The 13938-nt window shown below is 41.3% G+C and overlaps 1 protein-coding gene across 6 annotated transcripts in view; it reads left to right on the top strand.

Moving 5' to 3' along the window:
* The window catches only part of MDN1 (midasin AAA ATPase 1), a 149131-nt gene that overhangs the window by 60474 nt on the left and 74719 nt on the right, over positions 1–13938 (top strand). For all 6 annotated transcript variants that reach the window (XR_009054222.1, XR_009054223.1, XM_057737965.1 and 3 more), the window contains 9 exons: positions 112–250; positions 553–683; positions 1748–1892; positions 3683–3812; positions 7586–7804; positions 8491–8688; positions 10193–10401; positions 11091–11213; positions 13327–13524. Coding sequence is in view for 4 of the 6 variants with exons in the window: in XM_057737965.1 (XP_057593948.1) it covers positions 112–250; positions 553–683; positions 1748–1892; positions 3683–3812; positions 7586–7804; positions 8491–8688; positions 10193–10401; positions 11091–11213; positions 13327–13524 (1492 nt within the window). In the remaining 2 variants the exon portion in view is untranslated. The remainder of the gene's footprint in view (positions 1–111; positions 251–552; positions 684–1747; positions 1893–3682; positions 3813–7585; positions 7805–8490; positions 8689–10192; positions 10402–11090; positions 11214–13326; positions 13525–13938) is intronic.

The following is a 13938-nucleotide window of genomic DNA, read 5'->3' as shown; positions in this document are numbered from 1 at the left end:
GTTGGCCTGCAGTGTCTGTGGCCATAGCTCCCCTCTCTTGTTGACTGGGGTGTTTGTGGGTGTGTATTTGGAATTCATACTCCTTGTTACTCTGGTGTGTGTCTCTAACAGGTGTGGGAAAACTACTATCTGTCAGGTGTTTGCAGCCTTGGCAAATCAGAAATTATACTCAGTCAACTGCCACTTACACATGGAGACATCGGACTTCTTGGGGGGGCTGCGACCTGTGAGACAGAAGCCAAATGACAAGGTTTGTCCTGAGCAAGTGATGTGTTCATTTAAAGAACTGCAGTTGGCTCCGTGCGAGAGTCAGCTGTGAGATTTTGTTCCTGGAGGGGCATTTGATTACAGGTTTGATATGTATTTTATCTTCAGATTTTCACTGGTCTGCAAAGGATCTCCACAAGCGTCCTGTTACGCAAGATCTGTTCCTTGTTCCCCAGTCTTTATTTTCTGCAGAGCAATTCCAGCAGACACCCCACTAGCTACATGTGTATTGTCTTGTGGAGCTACCTGCTCTTTAATTTCACCTTCTTCTTTTCCAAATTGTAGGAAGAAATCGACACATCAAGACTCTTTGAGTGGCATGATGGGCCTCTGGTTCTGGCCATGAAGGAGGATGGCTTTTTCCTCTTGGATGAGATCTCCCTAGCTGACGACTCTGTCCTGGAAAGACTCAACAGGTACACGAGTGTAAGAGGTTTGCCCTGTGTTTGATACTTTTGCTGGTCTGGATTTTACAGATACTAATTCTTGTGCACAGCAGTGTTCTTCATAGGTGCCTTGTATTAAAAAAAATGTTTGAAAATGCTGATGCGCTATTGCTTTTTTTGGCTTTGGCATTCAGTGCCTCCTTTAAGCGACCTAGTTTTTCTGTTTAGTTGTCATTAATCAGAAAGATGGGACTGTGAGAGGATAGGGTTAAAACAAGCCCAAGTTAAAATTCTTTTTTAAGGCAAATTATGTGGCCGTTATCTTCTTCTTATTTTTTTCTTCAAAGAACTAGAATCAAAATCCTAGGTGTTATAGCTGTAAGGCCTCTCAAAACCCCAGATAAAGACCCCACCCTCTACCCCAGACTTAGCTGGCCCCCCAGTCCCCCAGCCACATACTGGTGTCAGATGTGAGACCCTATGCCTTGCTGGAGACATTCAAGCAAAGATGCTTTTCCAGAACAGAAAGGAAACTCATGCATCAGAAAAGGTGACTAGTGAATGTACTGAAAGAATATGGCTGTACAAATACTGAAATCTGATCAGATAAACAGTTTAAGAATTTTCTTAAAACCTACAATAAACCTACAATAAGCCTTCTGTCACTTTGCATCAGTGTTTTGAGGTCCCTTCATGGTGTAGCCTGTATCATTAGTGTGTTCCTTTCTATCCTTGACAGTATTTCATTGTGTAGATAATACCACATTTTTTATCTCTTCAGCTCTTGGTGGTGTTGGGTTGTTTCTGCATCTGTGAATAATGCGGCCATGAACATCTGCCATGCTAGGCTCCTGTTTTAAGTGTCTTGGCATAAGTGAAAAAAGGAATTCTTTTTCTTTTGATCAGAACTATTGTTCTACTACACAGGAATTGGGATAACCATTCACTTTGAAGTTTGTGGTCGGAAACCATTAACTAAAGTGAAAGCTCAGCGAAGGAGATGACCCCCCCCCACCCTTTTCAAGAACACTGAAGACCACAAAATAGAACACAGAAGCCTTTTCTAATCTCACATTCTCCAATTTTTCTTCTAGTGTCCTTGAAGTGGAAAAGTCTCTGTTATTAGCTGAAAAAGGCAACCGAGGGGACAAGGATGATGACGTAGAGCTGTTGACTGCTGGGAAGAAATTCCGTATCTTGGCAACCATGAACCCTGGGGGCGACTTTGGGAAAAAAGAGGTAAAACTGTGTTCCTGAAGTATAATTTTTTTCTGCCTTTTTGACCTCAGCTCACTGCACCCGTAAATACAGTATGTAAAAATGCGTTTGGAAGTTAATATTGGGTAAAAACTGAGTAAAAGATAAAAATCCATAAAAGAGCCATTATAATAAAGGTTGAGAAATAATTCTGACAGATAAAACATTTCCTTATTTGACGTCTCACTTTTTGTATGTACCTGAAATTTTATTATTTCAATCACTTTGCCTGGGTTTTTACATAATGTTAACATAAATTCTCATGAGAGCTCTGTGTGGACATTATTGTTAGTTTTATGGATGAGAAAAGTTGAAACTGAAGTTTATCCTCAAGTTCTGCTGCTAGAGTCTACTCTGTTAAACTACGAGAGTGGTGATATGAGTGATTTAAAGTGACAAAAAAGCAGTCACAGCCAGGATCCTGTCCTGGTTTTGCAGGTGGAGCGGGTCCGTTCTCTTGGACTGTGTGGGTAACCCTCAGACTGCTGGGAAAAGAAAGGGTGCAGGCAGTGTCTTTCGTTTAGACGGTGGTATGAGGGTCCCCCAAGCCCTGCGGCTTCCAGGCTTGTGAAACCTCTCAGTGGAAAAAGTCTCCGTTATGTGTAGGACCCTGGTCTGTTCAAGGTAGGGGAAAGGTGGGGTGGTAGTAGGCCAGGATGATGAGAAGAAACGGGCTGATTGGGAGTGAAAGCAATTAAGATTCTTGGTAACTTGGTGGGTGCCTGAGATGTGAAAATGATATTTTTAGGGCTTAATTTTCCTCAGTAGCATAAGAAGAAAGGTGATCTTTGTGCTTTGGGAAATGTACTGAAGGGAAGAATAACACGTTACTGTTTCAAAGTATGCAAACAGGCTCTGCATGTGGAAAGAGCACAGAAAGATCTGAGTTCAGGGTTGTGTGTGTTAACTTGTCTGTCAGGTTAGCTTAAGTTGTTTTTAGGCAGAGATTGCCAGCTTTTACCAAAGGGAAAGCTAGCTTTCAGTGTTGCTCGCTTTGCTGCAGAAGAAGGTGGGATCCTTCCATGGCCCTGCTTGGCTGGGATGCTGCTGAGCGGCCCGTGCACATCCACGGGGGCTTTCCTGAGCTGCTTTGAGTCCAGGCGTTGTTCCTGGTCCTGCTGTACTAGGTTGGGTAGACGAAGGATGGAGTTGATCTGTCCAGTAAAGGGAAATCAGTGGTGAACTTCTGTGAGTGGGCATTATCTGACCTAGGGGGAGGGTAAGAGAATCCAGACTGAGGGCAAAGGCCCTGAGACTAGAGGAACTAAGCAGTTCTTTGTCGTACAAGAGGTAAATATATACCTCTTTACAATTTCACTCCCTTTGAGTCACATCAGAGTTTTCTCCTTCTACTTCAGACAGCTCTCCCCCATGGCAAGATAGTGTTTACTTTCCCTAAACCACCAGTCAAGTAGCTGGAGGGAAAGTAAAGGGAAGGGCCTTTGTCTTAGGGGAAGGTGTTGGGATTTGGGAGTCATCTCCTGGGGCCAAAATCCTTCTTGCACCACGGAATCTATAAGACCTTGAAGTTCTCTGCGATGGTTGTGAAGAAGGTGATGGTGATACAAGCTTGGGGAGTGTGGTGGAGGTTAATGGGATGACATGTGGAAGGAGCCAGGACAAATAGGTGTTCCATGAATTATCGATACTAGTAGAGATAGTGAAAGAAGCACTAGGTACCTGCCATTTTCAGCCAGCATTCATTCAAAGGATTTGTTTTCTACCTTTCCTCATAGGTATTAAACTCACATTAGAATTTGTGTTCTTCGTAGCTATCTCCTGCCTTAAGAAACCGTTTTACGGAAATATGGTGCCCTCAAAACACAAGCCGTGAAGATTTAATTCAGATTATCAGCCGTAACCTTCGTCCAGGATTGTCTCTGGGCAGAACAGATTATAAAGGTGAGAGTGTTCAGGTGGTGGTGGTGGTTGTGGGGCGCAGGAGGTGTTTGTTGGAGTGAGGGAAATAGGACGTTAGCAGTATGTGTGTGGTCTGTTCCACGGAGAAATGGGAACAAATGGATCTAAGGAAAACATGGTACTAGCCTGTTACCTTCTGCTACAGTATCCCTTCTTCACATTGCCTCCGTCACCAGAGTTACTACATTTTAGCTTTCTGATCGTTTCACCTGTTGGCCATCTTTGTATATAAGGTATATTTGTCGTCTGAAGATAGGGAAATGTGGTTTAAACTTCATCATTACCAACGTTAGAAAATGGTTATAGAATTTTAAACTGCATTTCTTTAGTAGTTGTCAACTAATTGTTACTTTATTTTAAAATTTCCTTTTATTATGGACATTTCAAACATAAGGAAAATAGAGAGTAGTATTTTAAAAGCTCCCATATACTTATAACCTAGATTTAATAATTTTTAAAACTATCCAGTAAGAGCCAAAACATTTATCTATCTATCTATCTATCTATCTATCTATCTATCTATCTATCTATCTATCTATCTATCTATCCATCTATTTAAACTGAGCGTAGATTGCTCTGATGTATCTCATATTCTCGGCATTGAATGGGCTACATTTAGGACCTAGATCTGGTTCTAAGACTTAATACAAGCCTTAATCCAAGTAGTTTTTTTGGATCATTTTGCCTCTGTCTTAAAGAATGTAAAAGGATGTCTGCTTCTTTGAGACTGACGGTATAGATATGTTCAGCTTTTTAAAGGCATGCTGAAGCACAGCTTCAGAAATAGAGAGGGGGGCTAGTAGGTGCATGGATTGCAGCCTCACCTGTGGTATGTTGGGAAAGATTGGCCCTTTAGTGCCCTGAGCACAGACTTCCCTTTAAGAAGGGCCCTTACTGAACTTCAGCATTCACGGGTGTACACGGCGCTGTCTGGACAGCTGGAGTTCCCCCGGCCCCACCAGCATCACAGTCACTCAGTAGCACAGAATTGACTAAGCCTGTGTGGTTCCCAAACTCACCTGGAGAACTTGTTTAAATTCAGCTTGCTGGGCCCTGCACCAGGGGTTTCTGATTCAGTTGGTCTGGGGGGTGGCATGAGAAGTTGCCTTTCTAACAGGTTCCCGGGTGGTCCAATAACATTGGTTTACAGTCCATACTCAGAACCTCTGACTTACCTTAGTTGTGTGCACGGGTGCATTTATAGTGAAAATTCAAGTGAAAAGAGAAGACAGAAATTGTTAAGCTGGCATGATTTGTCTTTCGGCTGTGGGTTGGGCCTGGGTCCCCCAAGGAAGTAACCTCTGAGGCTTTTATGGGCTGCTTACTCTTCTGAGCTACTTGGATTGTGATAAGAATGACAGAGGACGCAACTGCTGTTAAGCTGCTACGTTGCTGCATCATCAGTGCTTTTCATGCTTAATTGAGCGAATGGTCCCCCCACAGGGCAGAAGCATTGAGGCCCCTAGGACTCACCTCTGAGCCTTACAGCTTGTCCTTCAGGAGCTTGTGTACTCCATGCGTTCCAGGCTACAAGGCAGCAGACTTCCCTGGGGAGGCATTGAGACCCTGAGGGGACATGGAGTATGAGGGAGAAGTGGCTTGATCATTTTTTTCAGTTTTTTCATTTGGAAATGGATCAGGGTGGCACAGCATAAAAACATTTTTTAAAGTGTGTGATATGAAACAGGAGACTAAGGAATTCCCTGGTGGTCCAGTGGTTGGGACTCCGAGCTTCCACTGCAGGGGGCCTGGTTCGGTGCCTGGTCGGGGAAAGAAGACCCCACAAGCTGCACGCACCCCACCCCCCGCCAGCCCCCCACCCCCAGTCCTCCCCCTGGTCCCCAAAAGGAAACTAGACATAGCCTTTTCCCAGATTCTCTTTAAAGATATATATGATTTATTTAATTTAATATTTTAACTATTATGAAGTCTAAATTGAATTCTGAACCTATTTAGGGTATTTAAGATCTATTTACTGCATTGTCTTAATGAAAATATAAATACCACTGTAGGTACTACTTACTTTCTCTTTTATTTTTGGTTCACAAATCTCTGTAGTAGTGTTATTCATACATCGATAGTATAACAAAAAAGATTCTGTAATGAAATATTTTCTGTATTTGATGTATTGATGAAATTGACTTTAAAAAAAAAGAATTGATCTCTGAAGGGCATGTGGGCTGCTTTTTCCATTCTCAAACGTATTGACCAGTATTTCTCAAAGCATTCTCTTTTTGTTAAAATGACATATTTTTCAGAATTTTTCCTTGAGTTGTATTTCTAAAAGTAGAAACAAAGAACTTCTGAGCTTCCATTGCTTGTGGCCAGATTGCTCTCCAGAAAGTCAGTCCCGTTCACAGTGCTGCCAACAACTTAATTAGTTCCCCGACCAGGGATCGAACCTGGGCCCCAGCAGTGAGAGTGCTGAGTCCTAACCACTGGACTGCCAGGAAATTCCCTTCATTTTAATTTTTTAAAAAATACAATGAAATCTGTTATTTTATCCTTGTTAATTTAATGGATATTCTAAAATTTCATCTTCTTTTATTACTAGTGACGTGGAGTACTCTCTAGTTTATTTTAAAATAGCTATTATTTTACATATTGCTATTCGTATATTTTTGGATAATTTTCTTTAATACATTTATCACATAGGTTTCTCTCTTCTGTTATCTTTTAATATTTGTTGTTAAAAAATACACATATGAACCCATCCTATCCACTTTATCTCTGATAATCTTTATTTCTTTAATAGTCATGATCTAATTCCTCTCTATTAATGGATAAATTATTTTATTTTCATTACCGTGATTTACCTCAGATTTTTTCTGTTCTGAAATGTGGATCCAGGTACTTGTATTTAATATCTAGCTTTTGAAACAGCATTTAATTTCTTTCCTCTTGTTACTAGACTTTCCCCCATGAGTTGTCATTTTATTTTCTTTCTTAAGATTTGTGTTTTTTTCTGTCATTAGTATTTTTCTTCTAACCAGTTTGCAGTGTAGCTTGAAGACCATTACCGTATAGTCAGCTTTTTATTGCAGCAGTGCTGATTCCTCCTTATCGTATTTTCTTTTTTAAAAACATTCTTTGATATTCGTACTTTTTAGATAAATGTTTACTGTTGACTTAAGAAGTTATATGAAATACTCTACTGAATTTGATTGTCATTGCTTTGAATCTCTATGTATTACTTAAGTATTTTGTGTCCAGACAAATATTTTACAGTATGAAATTTTGAAAATTAGATTAGTCATTAACTTGAATCAGGAAACATAATTTGTGAATCCTGTAACTTGCTAAATCGTGACTGACGAATAGATGGACCAAACAAGCAAAAACCCTAGACTAAACACCACTGAAATCCTGATAATCCCCATCCCAGTGAGTCAGTTTAAAATATGATAAATTTGTATATTTTCTAAAATCATTGTGTCCTGTCTTCAAAATTGTGTGTGGTAGCATGAACCAAATGAATACTTTATTTCTTTGAGCAGTTTTCAGGGCAGCTTATTAGACTTTAATTCTCAAGGTTTCTTTCTAGTGTTTTGTTTTTGTTTTGGTAGGGGTAGAATGATATTCTTGAACCCGATGGGAATGTGATTAAAGCCATGGACCCCATTTTCTTAGAAAAAGTATTAATGTACATTCAAGAAAACTTGCATATAATCTCATGGAACATCTGTGGGCCCCAGGTTGCAAACCCTCATTCTGGAGTCTTCCTAAATAGATACTTTTGCTTCCTTGTGTCCTAGGGGCTGACATAGCTGAGGTGATGCTGGATTTCATTGACTGGCTGACCCAGCAGGAGTTTGGCCGAAGGTGTGTGGTCAGTATCAGAGATATCCTGTCCTGGGTTAACTTCATGAACACAATGGGGGAGGACGCTGCTTTGAAAAGGCCGGAGACCGTCTCCACGGTGACGTCTTTTGTCCACGCTGCCTGCCTGGTATACATAGATGGAATAGGTTCAGGTATGTTGTCTTTAGCTGATGAGAACAAGGAGTTATGGTAGGGGGGACCACAAGATGGAGCAAGCCCAGACCTCTGAGCCAGATACCATGTAGGATCACTTTAACATTTCCAAGACTCACAGTGGTTCTCCTTTTCTTTTACTCTTTTTGCGAGGTGGTTGGTATAAAAGATACGTGAAAACTGTTCATTGCTTATAGATCAAGGACTTAGTAAATGTGAGGTAGTGATTATGACAGAAAAAAGACTGGAAATGCTCTTACTCCTGAACTTAACACGATATTTTTAATACAAAGTCATTTAGAGTTAATGGGCCTGAATCTTGTAGCTTGTTTTGAGTGTACTACCATTTTATTAACTTTAATATTTGAGTTTTTTTCAGCCATGAAAATTAGAAATACAAACTCACATGACTGAAAGTACCATACTGGTTACTCTTTTCTCCAGACTGATTTCTTATGGCGTGGCTGGAGTGCTTTACTGAATAAGCGGCCGCTGAACTGGTGATCTGACATTTGTGGGGAGAGGGGAGTCACACTTCTTCGTAGGGCTGCTTACACTAGCAGTCGTACTTTGGCTGTAATTCAGTTGGGGCCCCATCTCCCAGGAGCCCACCCTAGAGTTCCAGCTGAGTGGTGTGAAGCTGGTGGCCTGCTGTTGTTTGATGGACTGATCCTCTTTCTTTTAGGGGTGACTTCCTCTGGGTTAGGTACGGCTCTCTTGGCTCGCAAAGAATGTCTGAAATTCCTCATCAAGAAACTTTCCAAGATAGTCCGACTTACTGAAAGTCAGAAAAACGAATTGAAGATTTACGACAGACTCAAAGCCAAAGAATTCACTGGGATAGATAACCTTTGGGGAATTCATCCATTTTTTATACCAAGGGGTAAGAATGGTTTCAAGTAAATGAAGATTCCCTTCTTGGGTTAACAGATACTAGACTTTTATTGTGACTTTTAACTTTAGTATATCACACTCATGGTTACTTTTGAACTAGTTATCTGAGTTAGACTCTGATGTGGCGTAATCATAATTGTGAGAGTGGTAAAAAATATATAACTGGCATATAAAAATAGAAAATATAGTCTTTAATATATGAGTAAATCATCCCATAAAAATGCATTTATTTGTTTATTATTTGGTGCCCAAAACAAGACCTTTCCTATAGTGAATATTCAGGCCATAGTGTTTCAAGTATGGAACTGTGTCACCTTTTACAAAAACAGGTTTGTGAACCCTTGAGGGCAGGTGTTAATGTCATTCATCTTCCTGTCCCTGGCATCTGCCACGTAGCCTAGCAGTCACAGGCATTCAGAAAGTGTCTGTTGACTGAGTGAATGCATGAGTAAATGAGTGATTAAATAGGACATGCAGGTGGGTTTCAGTTCTAATGCTTGCTCTTCTTAGGTTGCCTCTGTCAAATATTTAAATGAGGTAGTTATATTTGCTATTTTCCAGGGCACTCTGAATTTTTCGGATTACAGCTTCTCCAGCAGGATCACCTATTTCTTGTCCCTTCTTTCTTCTCTGTGTTGATAAGTGTTGAGAGCCTGGAATGTACAGAGGTGCAGTGGCATCCGCGGGGCTTTGGTGGTGAACTAAACCAGCTCAGTTCCCTGGCTGGATGGAACATTGCCCTTTCCCTCTCCCTCTTCAGCGGTACTGTCTTCATTCCTGCTGGGGCCCCCTGTGATCTCACCATCAGATCCCTTCCCTAAGCTATCATCCGTAGTATTCAGTTCTCTCGTGGAGGAGCTGTGTCTTATGGGCTGGGACTGGGGTGGTGTTTGCCTCTGCTTCCATGGCTGAGATGATAAATGTTTTCCTAGCCCACTGCCTCCAAACTGATGTGCCAACAGCTTCTCCCAGGAGACACAGTGGCATGAATACTCTGCCTCTGGAGCTGGTATTAGTCCTGCCCTTCAGCTACTTTATGGGTTAAGGATGCATCCTGAATTGTCTTGGTGCTTAAAAACCTCAATGAAATTGCTTATATGGAACCATCTGGTCTGTGTACCTAGCTTCCACTTAACTTCTAGGGAAATACAGGCATTGATACAAGGTAAATTACACAAGTACATGTAGTAGTAATTCCAGGTGTAGGTTGAGAAAGGAAAGATGCATGCTTGCAGTTCCAACCTATGTGAGTTTGTGTAGATGTAGGTGTAGAAAGTGGCGAGATCTCTGTAGTAGGCACAGCTGCTGGCTCTTCCCGGAAAGCATTTAATGGACCCCAAAGTGAGGAAATATTGAAAAAAGGCTAAGCATTTTCACCATAGGTGCTACTTCACTGACTGTCTACTTGGTGGATTCTTCTAATCTCCAGTTGATGCCCATGTATGATTTGGTGATGTCCAGCTTATATTTGGCTTTTCTTTCCCCCTCTTCAGGACCTGTCTTGCCCAGGAATGATACCGCTGACTATGCGCTCAGCGCAGGCACCACAGCTATGAATGCCCAGAGGCTCTTAAGAGCTACAAAGCTGAACAGACCTGTCCTCCTGGAGGGCTCTCCTGGTGTGGGCAAGACGAGCTTGGTGGGAGCCTTAGCTAAGGCTTCAGGCAACACCCTTGTCCGAATCAACTTGTCAGAGCAGACGGTAAGCTTAGTCATACTACAGCTGACGTGGGTAGGTGTAGGGAGTAATGTTTCTATCTGTTTATAGCATTTCCTATTTAGAAGTAATTATGATGGCAGGACCGCATATATTTCATGGTGGTAAAGACCATAGCAACACGATCTATAAACCTAATTCTCCTTCTGAGTTCATTAATAGATGACACCTGTAGTAGTATTCTCTATGGATTTTTTATTCTAATTCTCTTTTGAGAGAGAATCACCCACTTCAGTGTTTGTTGTAATATAGCCTCTCTCTATTTTTGTCCTTTCCAAAAAAATTAATTACGGATCAAGTGACCTTTAAACAATCTTATGAAAATACAGGACAGAGATGACAAATTAAATAAGAATCTCCTGGAATGGGGTCTGGGAGCAGGACCCGGGCATTGTTTTCGGTGTTTTTTTAAGCTCACCAATTTATTTCCAAGTGTAGCCAAAGTTGAGAGCTGTTGATCTAGAATTCCACTTGATAGATGCTTAGAGTATTATGATGAGAAGATGATTGAGACATGTCTGTGCTCCTGACAGAGTTCTGGGATTGATTAGTTCTGTCTTGAATGTAAGAATGAAAAGTAGCATAAGCCCTAAGTATTTTATATTTGCGGTCCTAGGATCTAGTTAATTTTTAATGTAATGTTGGCTTTCCCCCATTTCTTTCTCTTCTCAAAGGACATCACAGACCTGTTTGGAGCAGATCTACCTGTTGAAGGTGGCAAGGGAGGGGAGTTTGCCTGGCGTGATGGCCCCTTGCTGGCAGCCCTGAGGGCAGGCTATTGGGTTGTGTTGGATGAGGTGAGAGGATGGCCCGTCGTGCCAACACGGGACCACAAGTGTTAGCGTACTTTACATAGTTCGAGGACATTTTGCGACGGATGACCTTGCTGTTGGCTAGTAAATGCAGATTCTCTGATGAAAAGAATCCTGCGTGGTTTCTTTTATGAATAAGAAAAGTCACTTGTCAGAAGGCACATACAGAAGCTCCTCTGTATATAACCTACAAACTCTCCTACTTTTCTGAGCCAGCCTCTAGAAAAAAGTGCCTCTTCACTAGTTTTATTATCTAGTCCCTGGCAGGCTTGCTCTGTTTGTATTTATATTCAGCGATAAACATAGTTTACAAATCGTGCCAACCACCTCATTTCAGCAGAGAGGTTGGGGGGAATTATAGCAGGAAGAGACACAAAAATGGTGTGAAAACGGTCAGTGTTGTATGTACACGTGGGCTAAGTTAATGAACAGAAGAACAGAACACACCATGAGACATGTGATAAGTGCTGACTCTTTGTGACCAGTAGGCAGCTGGAGTGCTACGAAGAAGTGATACACAAAATTAAAGAATTTAAGGTTGTGGCCAAAGGATTTGAGTTAGTTTGGGATATGCAATGTTAGTTCAGGAAAAGGTGAGCAAGTAGTTGTATAGCTTAAATGATTTGAGTGATAAAAGTGCCACAGATGACTTTTGACACAGGCCCCAGTGGGTTCCCTAGATTCAGACTCCCTTGGGTCTGAAGTAGGGGAACTGCCATGGGATTCCTTTTCTAGAGGGAAGGTTTTTGTTTTCTCCCCACAAGATTTTTTTGAAAAAGATGTGATAGGGCTTCCTAGGTTGCGCAGTGGTTAAGAATCTGCCTGTCAATGTAGGGCACACGGGTTTGAGCCCTGCTCCAGGAAGATCCCACATGCTGCGGAGCAACTAAGCCCATGCGCCACAACTGTTGAGCCTGTGCTCTAGAGCCCGCGAGCCACAACTACTGAGCCCATGTGCTGCAACTGCTGAAGCCCACGCACCTAGAGCCCGTGCTCTGCAACAAGAGAAGCCAGGGCAATGAGGAGCCCGTGCACCACAACCAAGAGTAGCCCCTACTTAGCGCAACTAAAGGAAGCCTGTGCATAGCAACAAAGACCCAACACAGCCAATAAAAAAAAAAGATATGTGATAGAGTAATCATTAGCCAGGAAAAAAGGAGTGCCTAGCTTGAAAGCTGGAGACTACTGACCATACTCATATTTTGTGGAAATGCATGTAGTGACTGCCAGGCATTCTGAATTTGTAGTCACACATAAGAGCAGCTTTTAGAACTTAACCCCTCTGGGGGTACATAGCAGAGTTTGTACTTTGAGTGCTTATGTAAACATGACACTTGAAATTCTAATGTAATCTGAGTTTTGGCCCATTTGTATTTTATTGATTCTTTTTCCATGTTACCCAGAAGCCATCCATATTTCCCATCGCTGAGTTCTGTACTTGGCATCTGAGGACCTCCATTCAGCTCTTTCCATTTCTGGTACATACATGTGCACGCGCACACACACACACACACACACACACACACACACACACACACACACACACACACAATCCTCGTATTTGTTCTTGTGTTCATAAAACTTGGCCTAGTTAGATCTATTTTATGTAGTTTAGATCATGACTTTGAAGCCTGTTTGGAGATTTTATTCAGTATTTGAGCTGGGAAAGATGTTCACTTATTTAAGTATGTAAAAAACTATCTTACTTCATCTTTAAAAAATCCCAGAGTGAAAATGAGATAGATATCTTTGTATTGGCAAGTTTTTTTTGTATGCTGTGATTTATAAAGTAGGCCAATATAGAAGCAGATAATGGATACAGTTTAATTTTTGAGACTGCTTTTAAAAAAATTTAACCTGAATATTCAGTTTACTTAAAAATCATTGCTATTTTATATACCCCAAATTCCTCTAACATGTATATGAAATAATAGGATGAATACACATCAGTTCAGTTTAAGAAACAGAATATTACCGATGTTGTTTGAACTCCTTCCCCCTTGAAGATGAGACTACTTTTTGTGTATATTATTCTTTTGCTTTTTATAATAGCTATACAGCATATAAAATAAATATATGTACCTTCTTCTCCAAATAGCTTAACCTGGCTTCTCAATCAGTCTTGGAAGGACTCAATGCTTGTTTTGACCACCGAGGAGAAATCTATGTTCCTGAGTTAGGAATGAGCTTTCAAGTGCAGCATGAGAAGACAAAAATTTTTGGCTGTCAGAATCCTTTTAGACAAGGAGGAGGAAGGAAAGGCTTGCCCAGGTCTTTCCTAAATAGATTCACTCAGGTAAGATTTGCTGTTGCCCCAGAAACCAAAGGTAGTGTCAGGGATTATAATACTGCTGGCACGTAGCTTTGAGGGTGCCCACTGTGAGAGTGAGAGAGGCTCAGTGTAATAATCTGCTTCTCAGTTTCATGTCTGTATATGATGGCTATTAATGTGATTGATTCCCATCATCAATTCTCACCTGCTGTGACTCCTTTATCGTAAGTCTCAGAGGACCTGGGATGTCATCAGTTGGAGGAAAGTAAGATCACCACCTTCTTGAGGGTTCTCTTACTGTGCTCAGGGATTAAGGCCCATCTTTGACCGTTTTAAGTGCCTTTGTGCTGTGTTAGAACATTAAATTACTTTATAATGAGAACAGCGCATTTTAATCTAAGAAAAGAAAAGTACAGGAAGCTTCCATGAAGAATGAAA

This window comes from Hippopotamus amphibius, chromosome 6 (assembly GCF_030028045.1).
Source record: "Hippopotamus amphibius kiboko isolate mHipAmp2 chromosome 6, mHipAmp2.hap2, whole genome shotgun sequence".
Classification (NCBI taxonomy): domain Eukaryota; kingdom Metazoa; phylum Chordata; class Mammalia; order Artiodactyla; family Hippopotamidae; genus Hippopotamus; species Hippopotamus amphibius.
The sequence above is the reverse complement of the archived record's forward strand: the minus strand, read 5'-3'. Positions and strand labels throughout refer to the sequence as shown.